The 19,342-nt window shown below is 35.8% G+C and overlaps 1 protein-coding gene across 4 annotated transcripts in view; it reads left to right on the top strand.

Annotated features, from left to right (window-relative positions):
- The window catches only part of Pclo (piccolo (presynaptic cytomatrix protein)), a 356,755-nt gene that overhangs the window by 206,045 nt on the left and 131,368 nt on the right, over nt 1-19,342 (top strand). For all 4 annotated transcript variants that reach the window (XM_087659103.1, NM_020098.2, XM_087659104.1 and 1 more), the window contains 3 exon segments: nt 3,308-5,495; nt 9,950-10,086; nt 14,887-14,977. In XM_087659103.1, the coding sequence (XP_087515229.1) occupies nt 3,308-5,495; nt 9,950-10,086; nt 14,887-14,977 (2,416 nt within the window).

Below are 19,342 nucleotides of genomic sequence, written 5' to 3'. Positions count from 1 at the left end.
AAGTGATATTATAGTTTATTACTATCTGTCAGATCTTGACATTAAGAGCTAGCTATAAAATTGGTAGTGCAATAGTTTCGTGTCTGAATGTGCATGAGTTCAAGTCTCTCTCTGTCTCTGTCTCTGTCTCTGTCTCTGTCTGACTCTGTCTCTGTCTCTGTCTCTGTCTCTGCCTCTCTCTCTCTCTCTCTCTCTCTCTCTCTCTCTCTCTGTGTGTGTGTGTGTGTGTGTGTGTGTGTGTGTGTAGAGGTCAATGCTTAGTATAGTCCCTAGTTGCTATTGACTTTATTTTTTAAGACACACTCCCTTGCAGAATCTGGAGCTGTCTGACCCAGCTAACAGTGGTTTGCCAAAAGGCCCAGGGGCCACTGCTTTCACAGTACTGAAGGTTACAAGCACTTGTAATTATGCCCGACTTTTTTAGTGGTTTCTTGGAGATCAGAATCAGATGTTCATGCTTCCATGGCAAGTACTTCACACAGCAGTCCTTCTCCTCTACCCTGTAGTTTGTCCTGAGTATATTTGTAACTGGAGCAGAACCATGAAAACTGCACATGTAACTATCTTCTGTCATGTACAGTGATCCAGTCATGCTAAGCATCTGAAGTGTTTTCTTCACACAATTTTCTAAAAGCATTCCAATGTTTGATATTTATTTTTATACATAGAAGATTTTTTCTTTTTGTTGATGTCAGTTAGGATTGTGTTATCCCAAACACTAGACTTTTTGTGTTTCAGCCTCCAAGATGCTGGGGCTACAGGCAAATGTGCTTTGAGCAAGATCAAACATTTCTATCTTATCTCTTTTAGTATAACAACCTTCATTATTCAAATTAAAAATTAACAACTCTTTGAAGAATTTTTTTTTCAAAAACCAAAACAATTTGGAGGTAGGCAACATTTAAGAAAAACAATCACACCATTTTTATCTAGAAATCAAAAACAGATGGATATAAATACAATCTCCAAATCTTGTCTCTTTCTTTTAATTGGGTATTTCTTTTATTTAGATTTCAAAGGTTATCCCCTTTCTCAGTTTCTAGTTCAGAAACCACCTATCCTATCCCCTCTTACCCTGCTTCTATGAGGGAGCTCCCCAACCCACCCACCCACTCCTGCCTCTTCACCCTGGCATTCCCCTACACTGGAGTATCGAGCCTTCACAGGACCAAGGGTCTCTTCTCCCATTGATGCCCAACAAGGCCATCCTCTGCTACATATGCAGCTGGAGCCATGGTTGTTTCATGTGTACTCTTTGGTTGGTGGTTTAGTCCCAGAGAGCTCTTTTAAAGTGAATTTTTTCATGTGTATAATTACTGAGTAATTTTTGTCTGGCAGCTATGACATTAAACAATAGTTGCTGCATACACTTAGTTTTTCAACTTTTTGGGGAAAAAGAGATGTTTATTTCTTCTCTCATAAAATACCTGTCAGTGCCAAAATAAACTCACATTCAACCATGCACACTTAAATTTAAATCTACATATTTAGTGATTTTTACAGTTTAAATGCACCACACATAAATGTATCTACCAGAAATCGGTGAACCGATGAGTAATTTAAATAATCTATCTCATCAAACTGACAAAAATGCAAGGGGAGATTGTGCAATGTACAGGGAATAAATCTCAAAAGATCATATTTCACAGTTAACCAATAAAGAGGAAGAAAACTAGAAAATCCAAGAAAGATGTGGAGCTTATCATGAAGGCCATTTTATTCTCTTGCATGCCTTACTTTGTTTATTTTTAAAAATGTATGACCTTCTGGTCCCTTTACAATCAGCCATTGTTATGTTTTCCCTAGAACTGTGTCCCACTGGGTGTCTCTTAAAAGCTAGATCAATCCTCTTTAGAACCATGATTTAGAACTGGCATGCACCACCAAACCTTGGTTTCTCAGATATTGACAATGTTTTGAACCCATTTTAAAATAAAGGTTTTTTTAAAAGTGGTAAAAAACAAAACAGAGGTCTTAACACTCAGCCTCAATAAGTTATGAAAGAAGCTAAAGACAGCTTAACACATAGGACCTACCCACTTAGCACAATGCTGATTTCGCCCACATACTAAGCTGACCAGCCCATGCGAATATGTCATCCTGAGTGTTCTGACATTATTGACTTTGTCTGTTTCCCTTTTCTCTTTGTTTCTTTCTTTCTTCCTTTTGTTTTACTTTTTCTCACCTTAGACCCCTATCTTAATTTCTTCTCCCTCCTATCTTCCCAGTACTTCGCCCCATCCACTTCAATGTTTTCTGTCAAAACAGTACAATTAGGGATGGATACCAACCAAACATGGCAGATCAAGTTGCAATAAGACTAGGTATCGCCCCTCATTACAGTTAGACAAGGCAACCCAGTAAAAGAGAGAGGGTCCCAGAGGGAGAAAAAGAGTCAGAGACAGTCCACTCTTAGGAGTCCCACAAGAAGACCAAGCTACACAACCATGACGTATTTGTAGAGGGCATAAGTGAGATGCATGCAGCTTCCTAATCTCTGTGAGTTTAGTTTCTATGAGCCCATTTAAAATTATTACAATAATGTAATCATAAATAATAAGGAAATAAAATTTTATTTCCAAAAGTCATAGAGGCATGTATCATTCATTTTTTATCATAAATATGTGATGGTTGAAGCGTAGGGAGGAATTGCCCCTTTGAATTGCTAAAGAGAGAGAAGGAGCATCTTTTGTAAAACATGGCTGAGAATGGGGGAGACTAAGCTCCAACTTGAGCATGTCTCATGCTCAACGGCTTTGAGAACATCAGTGTGTTGTAACTGGACAGTGATTGCACATCTTTATGACTTTATGGATCTCTAGACTTGTGCCCCTTAAAAGGCAAGTTTATGACAAATAGTAGAGTAAACAAAAAGTATTTCATGAGCTCCCCAGCTGTTAATTTACCTGATTGAAATCAGCTCCAATAAACTTTTACTGCAGTAAATTATTTTGGCTCTTATGATGTTGTCTAAACAATCAGAAGAACATAGAGTTGTTAAAGAATACCAAAATCCAAATGATCATGTAAATACTGGAAACGGCAAGATATGTGCACTGTGAAATGAGGTTTAGACACAAATCTTCAAAATAGGACTATTGCATTTCAAATGAAAAAACAGTTGCAAAACCATAACTAAGTAAATAATCTTATGTTCATTAACTTGGACTGAAAATGGGTGATTTTTTTATTTTATTGTGCTAAATTCTGTTAATCAAGTGTAAATTATGTGGGGTTATTTTTTTCTTTTTAATTTTGCTTTTCTTATTTGATAACAAAGCACTATATTTTGTTCACTTGATTGTAGACTAAAGGTTCCCAAACCATGACAGCCTCTGGTACTCAGAAAAAAGTGAAGAGAACACTTCCAAATCCCCCTCCTGAGGAGGTGTCCACGGGAACACAGTCAACTTACAGCACCATGGGCACTGCTTCTAGGAGAAGAATGTGCAGAACCAATACCATGGCTCGAGCCAAGATTCTCCAGGACATAGACCGAGAGCTCGACCTCGTGGAAAGGGAGTCTGCCAAGCTTAGAAAGAAGCAAGCAGAACTTGATGAAGAAGAAAAGGAGATTGATGCCAAGCTGCGGTATCTGGAAATGGGAATTAACAGGAGAAAAGAAGCGTTATTGAAGGAGAGAGAAAAGAGAGAGCGTGCCTACCTGCAGGGGGTAGCTGAGGACCGCGATTACATGTCTGACAGTGAGGTCAGCAGTACCAGACCGAGCCGAGTAGAAAGTCAGCACGGCGTTGAGCGGCCAAGAACAGCTCCTCAAACTGAATTCAGTCAGTTCATACCACCACAGACCCAAACAGAAGCTCAACTAGTTCCTCCTACAAGTCCTTACACACAATACCAGTACTCATCACCGGCCCTTCCCACCCAAGCCCCGACCCCATACACACAGCAATCTCATTTTCAACAGCAGACACTATACCATCAGCAAGTTTCACCTTATCAGACTCAGCCAACCTTCCAAGCTGTGGCAACAATGTCCTTCACACCCCAGGCTCAACCCACTCCAACTCCACAGCCATCCTATCAACTACCGTCACAGATGATGGTGATACAACAGAAGCCTCGACAAACCACATTGTATTTGGAGCCTAAGATAACTTCTAACTATGAAGTGATTCGCAACCAACCCCTGATGATCGCTCCGGTTTCTACTGATAATACATACGCTGTTTCCCATCTTGGGAGTAAGTACAATAGTTTAGACTTGAGAATCGGTTTGGAGGAAAGAAGCAGCATGGCAAGCAGTCCAATATCAAGCATATCTGCAGACTCCTTCTATGCAGACATTGACCACCACACTTCAAGGAATTATGTCCTAATAGATGACATTGGAGACATTACCAAAGGGACAGCAGCACTGAGCACTGCATTTAGTCTTCATGAAAAGGATCTGTCCAAAACAGATCGTCTCCTTAGAACCACTGAGACACGGAGGTCTCAGGAAGTGACAGACTTCCTAGCGCCTTTGCAGACTTCCTCCAGATTGCATAGCTATGTGAAAGCAGAGGAGGATCCAATGGAGGATCCTTATGAGTTAAAGCTTCTGAAACATCAGATTAAGCAAGAATTCCGTAGAGGCACAGAGAGCTTGGATCACCTTGCTGGTCTCTCACATTATTACCATGCCGATACTAGCTATAGGCACTTTCCCAAGTCTGAAAAGTATAGCATCAGTAGACTCACCCTTGAGAAGCAAGCTGCCAAACAATTACCTGCAGCCATACTTTACCAAAAGCAATCAAAGCATAAGAAATCATTAATTGACCCTAAAATGTCAAAGTTTTCACCTATTCAAGAAAGTAGAGACCTTGAACCTGACTATCCCACTTACATGAGTTCTGGCACTTCATCCATTGGTGGCATTTCTTCTAGGGCAAGGCTTCTTCAAGATGATATCACATTTGGCCTCAGAAAAAATATTACAGATCAACAAAAATTTATGGGCTCATCACTTGGGTCAGGACTGGGCACACTAGGAAATACTATCCGGTCAGCTCTACAGGATGAAGCAGATAAACCATACAGCAGTGGGAGCAGGTCCAGGCCTTCCTCCAGGCCTTCTTCTGTCTATGGCCTTGATTTATCAATTAAGAGGGATTCTTCTAGCTCATCGCTAAGATTGAAAGCTCAAGAGGCTGAAGCTCTGGATGTCTCCTTTGGCCATTCTTCATCTTCTGCCAGAACTAAGCCCACCAGCTTACCAATCAGCCAGAGCAGAGGAAGAATACCAATTGTGGCCCAGAATTCAGAAGAAGAAAGTCCGCTAAGTCCTGTTGGCCAACCAATGGGAATGGCCAGGGCTGCGGCTGGACCTTTGCCGCCCATATCTGCAGATACGAGGGATCAGTTTGGATCAAGCCACTCATTGCCTGAAGTTCAGCAACACATGAGAGAAGAGTCACGGACAAGGGGTTATGACCGTGACATAGCATTCATCATGGATGACTTCCAACATGCTATGTCAGACAGTGAAGGTAAATGGGGCCTCACACTATCCTGTTACTCTCAAAACTCAAACTCTTACCTTTCTGCATGCTTGATTTTCTTTGTCCAAAGGTATATTCCATCTTTCTTGGTACAATTTATGCATGTTTATTTCAGTTTTATTTCTTGTTGTGTACTTCTCGTGTGTAGACATGGCAGCATGGTTTTCTTTGATTGTTTTTATTTTATTATTTCACACTGTTTCTGGATTGTTGACCTGATTTGTTTTGTGTCTGATTCTTTTAAACAACTCTTACACAATTCTATCAATAAAATATGGTCATCCTTAAAATACATAACTGGGAAGAATTTTATTGTATGGCTCCTTGCACTTTAAAATATATTTTAATATATTTAACTAATTTTAATGAAATCATTGTTAGAACTATTGAGTAATATTTTGTAATAAATATGGAGGTTTCCTAGATCAGAGGTTATACTTTTTATAGGACCTTAATGTTAATTTAAGAGAATTTTATCATTGTTGCTGAATGAACATCTTTGTTTCATCTCCCTCTATTATGAAGATCATTACTGACAAATTTGTACATTTAGTGTTATGTATTAGAAATTTTAATTCGAATCATGGTGTGGAAAATAATTTTTCAGTATATATAAAATATTGTTTCCACTTAAAAATGAAAAAAAAGAGAGACTACTTTTGTGAGTGCAGCTGTCCTGCTGTGCCTCTCAGACATTTCAACGCCTTTCCTTTTGTCATACTGTCTATTTTTGCCCAAAAGCGTTTTGCTTCTTTTTTAGTTGAGCAAACACATACTACACAATTAAAATTGCTTTAAATTGAAAATTCTTAGACAAATATAAAGGTCTTAAGAGTTATTTTGTACAAGTCTATATGATACACACATGATATATATATGTGTGTGTATATATATATATATATATACATATACATATAAAATTTACTTCATTAAATTTTTGAGGTAGAGCCTATTCTGTAGTCCATGAAGCCTATAGTTCATGCTAGTTTCATATTTATGGGGATCCTACTACATTAAGCACATAAATGCTTGTATAAAAACATGAGCGTCCATACCCAGCCTGTTTATTGGTTTGTGTTTGGTATGTATGGGGTTAAAGTTCTGGAAATAAAACATTTCTAAATGAATAAAAAGTTATTATTTCCTTCATTTGTATATTCAAAAATGCTACTGAAGTGTGACTGTCCTCCCATCTTAATCTAACTTTTTCAGTAAAAACTCACATGAAAATGATTTTATGAAGAGCATTTTCAGTATTATTCTATGTGTACACACAGATATGATTTAATTAGAAAAGATATTGAATGTTTGCCAAACTGACTAGGTCTGTGGGCCTAAAGTAAGCAAACCAATTCCTTTGCTTATGAAGTTCTAACAAAGTTTCTTTTTAACCTGTTTTTTTCTTGTTGCAAGCTGATTGGTTGACCATTTTTATTGATAGTTTGTTATTTAAGTAACACTTTCAGTTGTGTATATTTGTACTAGGTCAATGTGTGAATGAATCCATTTGTTTATCAGGAATTATTACATGTAAAAAGTTGCTCTTTTAGTCTAGCTTATATTTTGCCCTCATTTCCGATATGTAGAATTGCTGTGAAAAAGAGTAAGCCACTATTCAGTGGCCATATCTATAAAAATAAAACAAAAACTCTTGTGATTTTTGGAACAACTCAATTTCTAAAGGATTTGTGCACATAGATAATAAATACCTGGAAAGAATTTGACAACCAGTCTTTAGCTTCGTATTCAACACGTAATGTTTGTAACTAGCCCAAATGTGGCATTTATATTATTCCATGCCTATAAAACTAATTGAGTGTTTTTTTATTTTTAAGTTTGGTATTTAGCAGTAGTCATAAATGGCTGAAGTTTTGTTTTGAATATTTATGTGTATGTGTCTATGATAAGGTAACCTATACCCTACATAGTATTAAAGCAAATAGAAAGAGGCCAAAGCATGAAACAATTGAAGTGGAAGTGGAGAACCTAAATGTTTTTTAAAATAAAGCAGACAAAAAGTAATTCATAAAAATTATCAATACTATTAGATAAAATGCTATAACAAACTGGATTATATTAGCAACTTTGTAATTGAATTGTAACGTATGTCTTTATAACATGTGCACAGTTAGAATGTTATATTTTTCAATGTTAGTATGTCATATAAAAATGTAAAGCTTTTATAGTCTAGTTTATAGTTTATAAACAAAGAAAATATCAACCAGCATGGAACATAAGTGTTGCATTTACTAAAAAGTATGTGTAATATCGTTCCACTACTGCAGATCAAATATGAGCTGTTAGGCATAGCTAACCAAAATGTGTGGCAACCCCGAGGAGGACAGAGTGTGAGACAGGAACAGTCGCTCACTCTGGTTGCTTTAAGTCGATTCCGCATTCCCATAAAAGATGGCAAATATCTTTTTCATTCAGTTACATATGGGAAAACGGGTTCTCAGAATTGGAAATAAACTGATTAAAGTTGGATCGGGTTAAGGTTCTATCATAATTATAACATCCAGAGCCCCCTAAACTACATTTTAAGCAGCTGTATTTAAAATTCAATTAGAAAAGTTATATATTCCAATGAAATAAACTATATCATTCAGCATAGCAACATATTGAAAACATAATAATTCATTACTTTCTTTTAATTTTTTAAAAAGATGTAATACTATATGAAATTATTTCTCCTAATAGGAGGTTAAGTATAGTCTAGAAAATTTACAGACATGACTATGGTTTACTATTTTATTTATAAAGTATTTGTTCTAGTGCATAATTCTGTCAATTCATTCACTCAGCTTCAAATTAGCACTGTATTTTATCACAATAATTATCAACTAAATCATGAAAAGAATATTGTATATCTAAAAATCAGGTGTAAGAACAAGGTATTTTTTAAACTATAATAATTATATTTACCTTTTTTCTTTAGATGATGACAGTAACTCCATCTTTAATTCATTCCACAAAAATTTATTAAACACTGTGCTTCATATAAGAGAGAGGAGAAAGTTGAAGAGGAGAAAGTAATAAAAGACATAAATTTCCTCTTCAAACAACCGCTAGTCTAATAGGTGAATCAATTAATGTGACTGTATGTACGGCCACAATCCAGGCATCAAAGCTAAAGTTGATGAATCTATGTTATACCTCTTGTTCCATGTTTAGTTGGAACAGGTAAGTGTGATTCATGAGCAGTAGTGTGCAAGGCTACAGGTATGTAGCTGAGTCATGGGGCATACACTGATTGTTTAACCCTGCCAGCCAATATTTGATGGAAATAGCAGTCTCTGGGAAATTCGAACAAGATAAGGTAGACACAAAAATGTAACTTTAACAAGATAGAGAGGAGAGCTCAGCTGATGACAGTCTAGGAGCTGTCATTTCGAGAAAATAATATTGAAAGCATCATGTATCCGGATAAGCAAGAGGACAAGTCCTTCCTTCTGACAACTGAAAAACAGCAATATATTAATTTTAAAGCCTGTTCATTGGGGACCAACAATATAAGCAATGCACACGAGTTTAGTTTTAGCAATTCAGTAAAATAAAAGTTTTAGTTCCTTTGAAATATTCTTTAAAACCTGAAATGCACAGATGGAGTTATGTGAAATTTTCAAATTAGTGTTCGAATGCTTTAAATGTGATTAAAATTTCAAAATACTATTGAGTTGTAGCATGCAGGCATGTTAAAAAAAGGAATTTCAAATTTCTAACTCAATGCTAAAGTTCAGATAATGATTTTATTTATATTAAAATATCATAATATATCTATTATATATACATATTATTAAGCTATAAAGTTCTTGTGGTACATGCATTTCTAGCAGTGACAATAGGGTATCTTAGAAATAAATGCTCCTGTTCACTTATAATTGCCAAATAAATATCATATTTTCAGAACATATCTTCACTCAGTGTTATAGCCAGCCATATGCTGCTACTTGACATGGTGAAAAAGTTGAAAATTAGCCATAGACTGCTGTTTGTTTCATGCAAAAGTGGAAAGTTAAGAGAAACTTGCATACATGCATAGATCAATTACTGTTGCCTTTTGACCATACATGGTAGCTTGTAGGGTAAGGTTTCTATATGGGAACCAAGGGACATAAGTTGAACAAAATTATTCTTAATGTATTTTTGTTAATTGATTTATTGTCAAAATTTCATTTATATTGATTTAAAAATGTTAAGTTCATGTTGTCTTACTTTACTATGCGATGTTGTGCATTTGTGTTCCTCTTCTCTAGATTATTCTGCTGTATGAAAATTTGTACGTACTGTTAGAAATGTTTCTAGTTCTGGTGGAACTTATGTCTGAAATGCATGCTATGGTTAAGAAGCCCAGTGCATGCTAATCCTGCAGACTATTTGCTTCCCTCTATCACCTGTATTAGTTGCGGTTGCAATGTATGATGTTTCCTTGGTCCCCAAAGCCTATCACTTGCGTCGGGAGGAAACGGATTGGTTTGATAAACCCAGGGAGTCTCGGTTGGAAAATGGCCATGGTCTGGATAGGAAACTGCCAGAAAGACTGGTTCACTCTAGACCCCTCAGTCAACACCAGGAGCAAGTAAGTATGAAATTTTATGAATGCTTGGATTTGTTAGAAACAAGAGTCAGTTCTAACGTAGACTAGTTTGTAACCCAAAATGTTGGCCAGGCAAGTTCCAGACTGTTTACTTTCAGTCATTTAATGAACAAAGTGCTTTATTCAATCAGTTTGGTGGGCACTGTGATGCTTCTACCAAACAATTCACATGATTCATTCAAAAAATAGACAGTTATTAAATGAATAGAGCATCTCCAGTACTGAATTTACAAGGAAAAGACATCAAGCTCATGAGGAGGTTGTAAGGCCATTGAGTAATATAAATGTTTGCTCTTTTCTGTGCTCTCCTATTAAAGTATTTTAGAGACAAAAAAGGCAAATTAGGTAGAAGAGAAGGGAAATTTCACATGAAGGAAAGGGAGAAACCAATACCTTAAAGGTCTACCTTATGGAAATATTAACTGCTTTATAGTCACTTTTTTAGATTTTATTTTTTTAACAATTCATAAAATAGCTCTTTTCACAATGTAATTGAACTTAGAAGTAGATTTTCCAATCAGATGAGGATGTTACCAACATTCATACCGCTAATTTATTCCCTCATCCTGGAGGAGATGAAGTGATGCTGAACCTTGAAAAGAGTGTAATTTGGAAAAAGGGAAGATACTGTGAGTGGATTTAAATCGATATTCCCAGTATATCCGACGCTTCCAGGAAGAGTGCACATTATGATCACTTCAGTAGACACAAAAAACACAGCTGACACATTCCACTTGCATTTGCTCCTCAACTGTTCTCGGAGACATCTCGATTTAAATGACAACCATATTTTAAACAGCTAAGATGATCTACTTGGGCTTAGCAAATTTTAGCTCACTACGTTTTAGTTTAGAAACTATTTATTATATTGAAGAGTAAAGCAAAACACTTTCATATGTGTAACTACTGTCAGTACAGAAATTTCATTTCTTCTGAAGCAACTTTAGTTTGTATGGTTAATTTATCAAATATAATTCTGCAAATAGATCATGTGTCCATTTTTTTATATACTGTTTTCTTTGGAGAAAATATTGATATTTTTCTCCATGTATTCTCTTTTCATATCTTTAGGGAATTCTTATTTCGGGTTGTATTGGCTAAATGTTTGCATACTATTGTTTCTTCCTATTGCAGTCATCAGATTATATTGAATTTTGTTGTCTTGTTATTCATAAAATTATGTTTATAATTATATTTCAACTCTCTTCATAAAGATCTGGCTAGGAATGTCTACACTAATGAAACCAATATAATTATTACTTATTACTTTTCTGGACCTCTGTGGTTTAGTGCTTTCCGCAAGCCTAGACAAAGTCCTAGGAACCAGTATATGTTAACAAAATCATAGTAGCAGCTGCTATGGAAACCACAAGTCTAATTCCTCTCACTATCAGACACTGCTCCATCGAAACCCAAGAGTTCTTCAATTCAATTTTACATAATGTTATTTGAAAATGCGTTGAAGTAATTTGTATCTATTCCAATACATTTCTAAAATTCTGTTCTGTTCTACTTAGATAGATAACATATATATTGCAGATGATATTTTGTTTTTAGTTTTCTGGTCATAAAATATTCAGATTAGTGTCCTTGACTGAGAACATAATCCATATCTTAAATATGTAGTTACAGATTAGCATTAATGCCAAGGTAAGGCAGGTAGGGTTTATTGAGGACTGTTTCATAAGATTCCGTCTAGTTCAATAAACAGAATGAAGAGCCTTGTTAGGTGAATGTAACACTCATAAGGTCTTGTCTTGCCAATAGAAATCTTACATCAAAATGAGCATTTGCATTAATGTCCACTATAAAACAATATGCAGTGATCAAAAGGACACATGCATAAAATTATAAACTACTGTAAAGGGAATAGCCATATAAGTACTGAAGAGCCAAGACAGGGAACATGGCCTGCCCCAGAAACCTGTGTACCCCTTTCAGATTGCACCCTCCTCTTCCACAAGTAACAGACATATTGATGGTTATGACAATAATTTGTTTTTCTTTGTATGTTTTCTAAATGGATTTTATATAGAAGATGCCTGAAATACATAGCTTCCCAAAGTTTAATTACATGAATCTTAATGTTCATGCATTTCTGCATTGACATTTATCTTCAAGTACTGTTTTCCTCTTCAAGAACTTTATTTAGGTCTAGAGGAGAACAAAATGACATTTTCGTTTTATTCACTTCTTTGTGCATCTGGGGATCAAAGATAATACTGAGCTCTTGGTGACAATAAACAAGGATGCTGTTACTTGAAAACATGAACAAGAATGCCTTCTCATGAATTATCCTAGGGAAAAAGAGTATAAAATTGAATTGAGTAATTCGTACATGAGTTTATCTTCTCTATAAATATTGAACACAAAACACTATTTGGATACAGTATTATTTCTGAAAAATTATTAGATTTACAATCGTATTAACTTCAAACTTACCAAATCAGTATTTATTTCTTTTCAAATATGTATGTTATAATGTTTGCACTCTTCAAGAGAAATCTAAATGCTCATTATTAAATATATAGACCCTCTAATCTATTTATTTTTAAGTTTTTATTCATGAAGAGGATTGATGTCTTTTACATGGGTGTTGTAAAAGTCTACCATGTTAGCTATGATGATATTTTCCCATCCACAGTAAAGTCTCTGTTATCTGAAAACCCTACGGATCTCATGCCTTGGGGTATATTAGTTTCCTCATGCTTTTCTTACAATTGCATCTGAACACTTTGTTTTCTTTCTCTAGACTGGTCACTTCGCTAAGCACACTGGCCACTCAGGTTGTCATGAATACAACATTATGCACTAAGACATCTTTGATACTAGCAATTGCACCTTGCTACAAAACGGACAAAAGTCTCCTTTAATGCTTTGGGATAATCTATGCCCTGTGTTTTTGACATAATCATACATAATATAGCAGTTCTCTGTCCTTCACACACTGACATGTAAGTGTGTGGTGTCTAACACAGTCTTGGGAGACAGTGAGGTGTCTGTTCCCTACAGCAAGCATTTCTGCTAATCAAAGTGGATGAATGTGTAAAAAATATATGCTAAGGAAAATTTAATTACATCATAAACATGTCCAGTCAACTCAGGAAAATATTTACGGTTAGGAAAGAAGAATGATGCCTTTCGTGGGATGCAAGTAGGTGAAAATCTTGATGTAGAATCATCAAAAGACCATGCCAACAAAGACTAGCACCTTGGCGTATCATTTAACCTCCCTGTATCTCTTGCTAATACTGGTAAAAAGAGCTGCCCTGTAAGCCCATTTTCTAGGAGACCCTGTCAGTATTTACCTGCAATTGGCGTTCTGCTTGATAATGGCCCATCCATATCACTCATAACTATGGAAGCTTAACGTTTTAGTAAGTGAACTTAGGTTGCAAAGTCTCAAACACTGGGAATTGTATGGAGATACTCTAAGCAAACAGTCAAGAAAATGAAGATACTAAGTATCCAAACATTAGAGATACTGATTAAAATGTATTATCCAGTTATAAAAGTCTTAAAATGTTTTATAAGTGACAAAGATTCACTTATTAAATACTAAAAAATCCCTACCTACTCTTGCAAACTGCAGTCCATGCACTGAAACTCCATCTACAGTAACTAATCTGTAAAATGGAAGGAAGCTCCAAATGCAAAATAGTGTTGCCTTAGTTTATTTTTGACCAATTGGGTAAGAGACTTTAAAATTAGCACTAAACCTCAGTGAGATTTTGAAATAATTGAAATAAGAGTGAAGTAGTATACAATAACTTTAAGGAATAATCTATGGTGTTAAATCAGAGTTAGGTAATAGGGTGGGAACCACAAACACGACAGTAGCATTAGTGTTTCTCCTTCTGCTTTGGGAATTCCTGTAAGAAAAAGAAATAGCTCAGTCAGTATCATAAACTTTGAATATAAAGCCAGAATTGAGAAAGACTTGTAAACCAAGTCTTTATTCACCTAGACAGAATTAGTATAAATGTGAATCTAGTTTAATTATCATTAAATATCTGCTCACTGTTTGCAGTATGTTTGCCTTACTTTAACATTTTTTCCATTGCTGTGCTAAGTGTGGGCACACTTAATTAAATTTCCCTATGTATACACGATTATATTTTTCTTTTGCGATTTACAGATTTAAAAAAAATCTGGGGTTGGGGATTTAGCTCAGTGGTAGAGTGCTTGCCTAGCAAGCGCAAGGCCCTGGGTTCGGTCCCCAGCTCCGAAAAAAAAAAAAAAATCTGAATCTAGTAGATGTCCTCAGGAAAATTTCACAATAAGATTCAAGTACCTTAAATATATTGCAGACCAAGTTAGGCTGAAGAGATGTGACAAGTCAGGCTCTTCCCTTGGTTTTCTCCACGAGTTTCACTTACTTATTGAACGTTAAGAATGCCTTTTCACTTCCTGGATTTTTCAAGAAGTGCAAAATCAGGAATGGGTTTTGACACTATAAATTATTCGTGGCCATCAAGTGAACACATACCACTGCAGTCAGAAACATCCTTTAAAAACAGATAAACATACTCATTGATTCTCTCAGCAAAACAAGCTAATCTGCAAGAGTGGTTGATTTTATATCAAATACCAATGAACTCAGAAAGGAATCAATACGCAGTGTGTTTGTAAATTCTTCCGCTGACATCATCCAAGAACCTTCTGGTATATTTTCATTGGTTTATTTGGCGTGTTTTGAACTGAACGAGTGTAAGTCTGCACTGTGTATGTGAAGGGTTTTTATTACTGGTATTTGTTTACCTAATCCCTTGTATGTCCTAGATTCTGCAGATGAATGGAAAGACAATACATTACATCTTTCCTCATGCAAGGATAAAAATCACCAGAGACTCCAAGGATCACACTGTTTCAGGTAAAGCAAACTGAACTATCTGCTAATTTCTAATTCTAATGTCATATTGACATTCGTGTTTATATTTCAGTTTAAATGACTCCTTGAATTCTAGAAAGCAACCCTTTATATTTTTTTAGAGCATGTCCAGAAAGAGCAGGCTATTTGTTTCAACATGCACACACACAAACATTAATGGCATGACTTTTGCATGAAGAGTCACTAAGTGGCACAGAATCTCTCTTCCTTAGCTGTGTCTCTAAGAGTGCATGAGTTGGCAGTGTTCACAATTACTGCTTCAGGAAGCATCATGGTCATGGCATTAGTGTGTATTTTGCACCGCTAAATAATATGGTGACTGAGTTTAGTGAAAGCAGAAGCCTGGAGATCTTAGGATCAGATTCCTCTCTTTTTATCCCCACTGAACACTGTCAATCACGCTGAGCTTTCAGATTACTTGTGTTTATTTATAGATCAAAGCTGATAATAGTCTTTCTAAGCTTCTTACTTTGGAATGATTTTGGACTTACAATAAATAATGCAGATTGCCTGTTCCTTGCCCAAGTTCTCCTATGTTTGCACAAACCTAACCTGAATTGATCAACCAAAAGAAATCAATATAGATATGATATTAAAAGAGGCCTAAGTCCTATTCAGATTTTGACTCTCTCTACTAACTGATTATTTTATTTACTGCCTCGAGACACAACCTAGGATCTCACATTGTATTTCATTGTCGTGGTTCCTGAATCTCTGCCAGCATAACCATCTCTATTTCTTTGTATTTCCTGAGCCTGAAATTCTTGGGAAATTATGAAACTTTCACATTACTACCAGGACTTTCATTATTTTGAAGTGTAAGATGAATTAAAATTTTCAAATTGATAAAATATATCCTGGATAATTTTCTCAATTACAGTGCATTATCTGTTTTTTATGTCCAATCGGTAAAAATGGAAAATTCTGTTAAATTTCAAAGACATTGTTGTGCTCTCTATACTAGAGGTGGATGTCACATGATGCATATACTTCTTTTGTCTGTTTTCATGATAACTTGGAAAACATTTGTCTTCTTAGATGCAATTGCAATTCGATTTCCATAGAAAACTAGTCATTTAGAAATCTAACATTGTTTCTCTGTTAAAATGCATATTTTTCTTTTACCACAGAAAGATAATTCAACTATATACAAAGGAAAACATTTAACACCCTAGTGCTCTTTTCTTTCGTCATTTCAATGTTATAAAATCCCTTCTAAGGCTTTAGTATCCATTTAGATTTGGTTTTTATTTTTTAGTCTATTTTTACATATTGAGTCCAATTAGTGCTTTTAGAAGTCATTTTTTAGAGGGTATTATTTGCTGAAAATTATTTCAGTTCTTCCAGAACATAAACCAAAATAGCATAATATTTTCTGGTAATGCCAAAATTACTTTTGCAGGATATATAACAAAAATCTTAAACCATTTCACCTAAATCAACAGGCCCAATGTCAATATATCTATCTACCTATGTCATTATTTTTGCCTTTATATTAAAAGATTTGTCTCTGTCTTACCTTCTGTAACTCATTATTCTTTTACTTGAACTAAGAAGTCTAAACTACAAAAATAATTATAATAAATGCTCCTAATTTCATGTTATAAATGTTCTACTCTCAAAACTAAATTAATTTCCCTTCACTTTTCACAATGAAGACAAATACTATTTTGAAAACCAATTTTTATAGCAAATTCACGTATCTCTCCAAGTTTCCTTTTCTTTTATTATCTTCCTAAAATAATAAAATATTTTCCATTTTTGTGTACACTTCAATGGTTACTACTAAATTTATAGATAGCTTCCAGTTTCCACCTGTGCCCAGAGCTAACATGGTGCCACAGTTTTCTGTACCCAAAACCCCCACTGGGGAGAGAGCTAGACTCTAAGAAGTGCAAACAATTCTGAGAGCTCAGGAGAGACCACCACTTCTGCTCACATTCCTGGCCTAAGAGGAACCTGCCTGTAGCTCTCTGGACACAGGATCCTAGGAGCAGTCAGGACAGGATTCTTCCAGTGCCCTCTGGACATAGGAACCTAGGAGCAGTCAGGGACAGGATCCTTCTGGTGTCTGCACCCAGAGCTGAAAGTCAGTCTCCAGGAACTCTGACATACCTGAGACCAGAGGTAAGACCACTTCGTCTGCTCCGAGGGACCTAACTGGAGCCCTCAGGACTCAGGATCCTTCATGATTCTACCTACACCCAGAACTGACTATGACACAGCTCTCTGTACTCAGATACCACTGAAATAAAGCTGGTCTCCAGGAGTGCTGGCACATGAGCTTCTAGGAGAGTCAAGCCACAGAAAAACCAGGTAACACAAGAGACAACCAGAGGGTGAGAGGCAAGCACAGAAAACTAAGCAACAAAAACCAAGACTGCTTGGCAACATCAGAGCCCAGTTCTCCCACCAAAGCAAATACTGGATATCCCAACCTACTGGAAAAGCAAGATTTAGATTTAAAATTACATCTCATGATGATGATAGAGGAATTTAAGAAGGACATAAATAACTCCCTTAAATAAATACAGGACAACACGGGTAAAGAAGTAGAAGCCCTTAAGGAGGATACACAAAAATCCCTGAAAGAATTACAGGAAAATACAACCAAACACGTTTAGGAATTCAACAAACCCATCCAGGATTTAAAAACAGAAATAGAAACAATTAAAAAAGCACAAAGGGAGACAATTCTAGAGATGGAAAACCTAGGAAAGAGATCATGAATCATAGACATAAGCGTCACAAACAGAATGCAAGAGATGGAAGAGAGAATCTAAGGAGCAGAAGGTACCATAGAAAACATTGACATAATCATCAAAGAAATTATAAAACGCAAAAAGATCCTAACCCAAAGTATCCAGGATATCCAGAACACAATGAGAAGAGTAAATCTAATGATAATAGGTATAGAAGAGAGCAAAGATTCCCAACTAAAAGGGCCAGAAAACATCTTCAACAAAATTATAAAAGAAAACTTCCCTAACCTAAAGAAACAAGAAAGATGCCCATAAACACACAAGAAGCCTAAAGAACTCCAAATAGATTGGACTAGAAAAGAAAGTCCTCCCATTACATAATAGTCAAAACACCAAATGCACAAAACCAAGAAAGAATATTAAAAGCAACAATGGAATAAGGTCAAGTAACATATAAAGGCAGACCTATGAGAATTACACCAGACTTCTCACCAGAGACTATGAAAGCCAAAAGATCCTGGGCAAATGTTATACAGACCTTAAGAGAACACAAATGCCAACCCAGACTACTATCTCCAGGAAAACTCTCAATTAACATAATTGGAGAAACCAAGATATTCTATGACAAAACTAAATTTACACAAATATCTTTCCACAAAGCCAGCCCTACAAAGGATAATAGATGGGAAACTCCAAAACAAGAAGGGGAACTACACACTAGAAAAAGCAAGAAAGTAATCTTCTTGCAACAAACTCAAAAGAAGAGAGCCACACAAACATAATTCTACCTCTAACAACAACAACAACAACAACAAAAAAGAAAAACAGGAAACAACAATCACTATTCCTTAATATCTCTTAACAACAAGGAACTCAATTCCCCAATAAAAAGACATAGACTAATAGACTGGATATGGAAAAAGGACCCAGCATTCTGCTACATACAGGAAACACACCTCAGTGACAAAGACAGGTACTACCTCAGAGTAAAAGACTGGAAAACAATTTTCTAAGCAAATGGTCTGAAGAAACAAGCTGAAGTAGCCATACTAATATTGAAAAAAATTGACTTTCCATGAAAAGGTACCAAAAAAGATAAGGAAGGACACTTCATACTCGTGAAAGGAAAAATCCACCAAGATGAACTCTCAATTCTGAACATCTATGCTCCAAATGAAAGGGCACATACATCCATAAAAGAAACCTTACTAAAGCTCAAAGCACACATTGCACCTCACAGAATAATAATGGTAGACTCCAATACCCTACTCTCAGCAACAGACAGATTATGGAAACAGAAACTAAACACATACACGGAGAAACTAACAGAAGTTATAAACCAGATGGATTCAACAGATATCTATAGAACATTTCATACTAAAATGAAAGAATATACCTTCTTCTCAGCACCTCATGGTACCTTCTCCAAACTGACCATATAATCAGTCACAAAACAGGCCTCATCAGATACAAGAAGATGGAAATAATCCCATTCGTCCTATCAGATCACCACGGACTAAGGCTGATCTTCAATAGCAACAGAAGCAACAGAAACCCACATCCACATGGAAGAAGAAAAATGCTCTACTCAACGATAATTTGGTCCATGAAGAAACAGAGATATTAAAAACTTTTTAGAATTTAA

The sequence above is a fragment of the Rattus norvegicus genome, chromosome 4, assembly GCF_021556685.1.
Source record: "Rattus norvegicus strain SHRSP/BbbUtx chromosome 4, alternate assembly SHRSP_T2T, whole genome shotgun sequence".
Taxonomy (NCBI): Eukaryota; Metazoa; Chordata; class Mammalia; order Rodentia; family Muridae; genus Rattus; species Rattus norvegicus.
The sequence above is the reverse complement of the archived record's forward strand: the minus strand, read 5'-3'. Positions and strand labels throughout refer to the sequence as shown.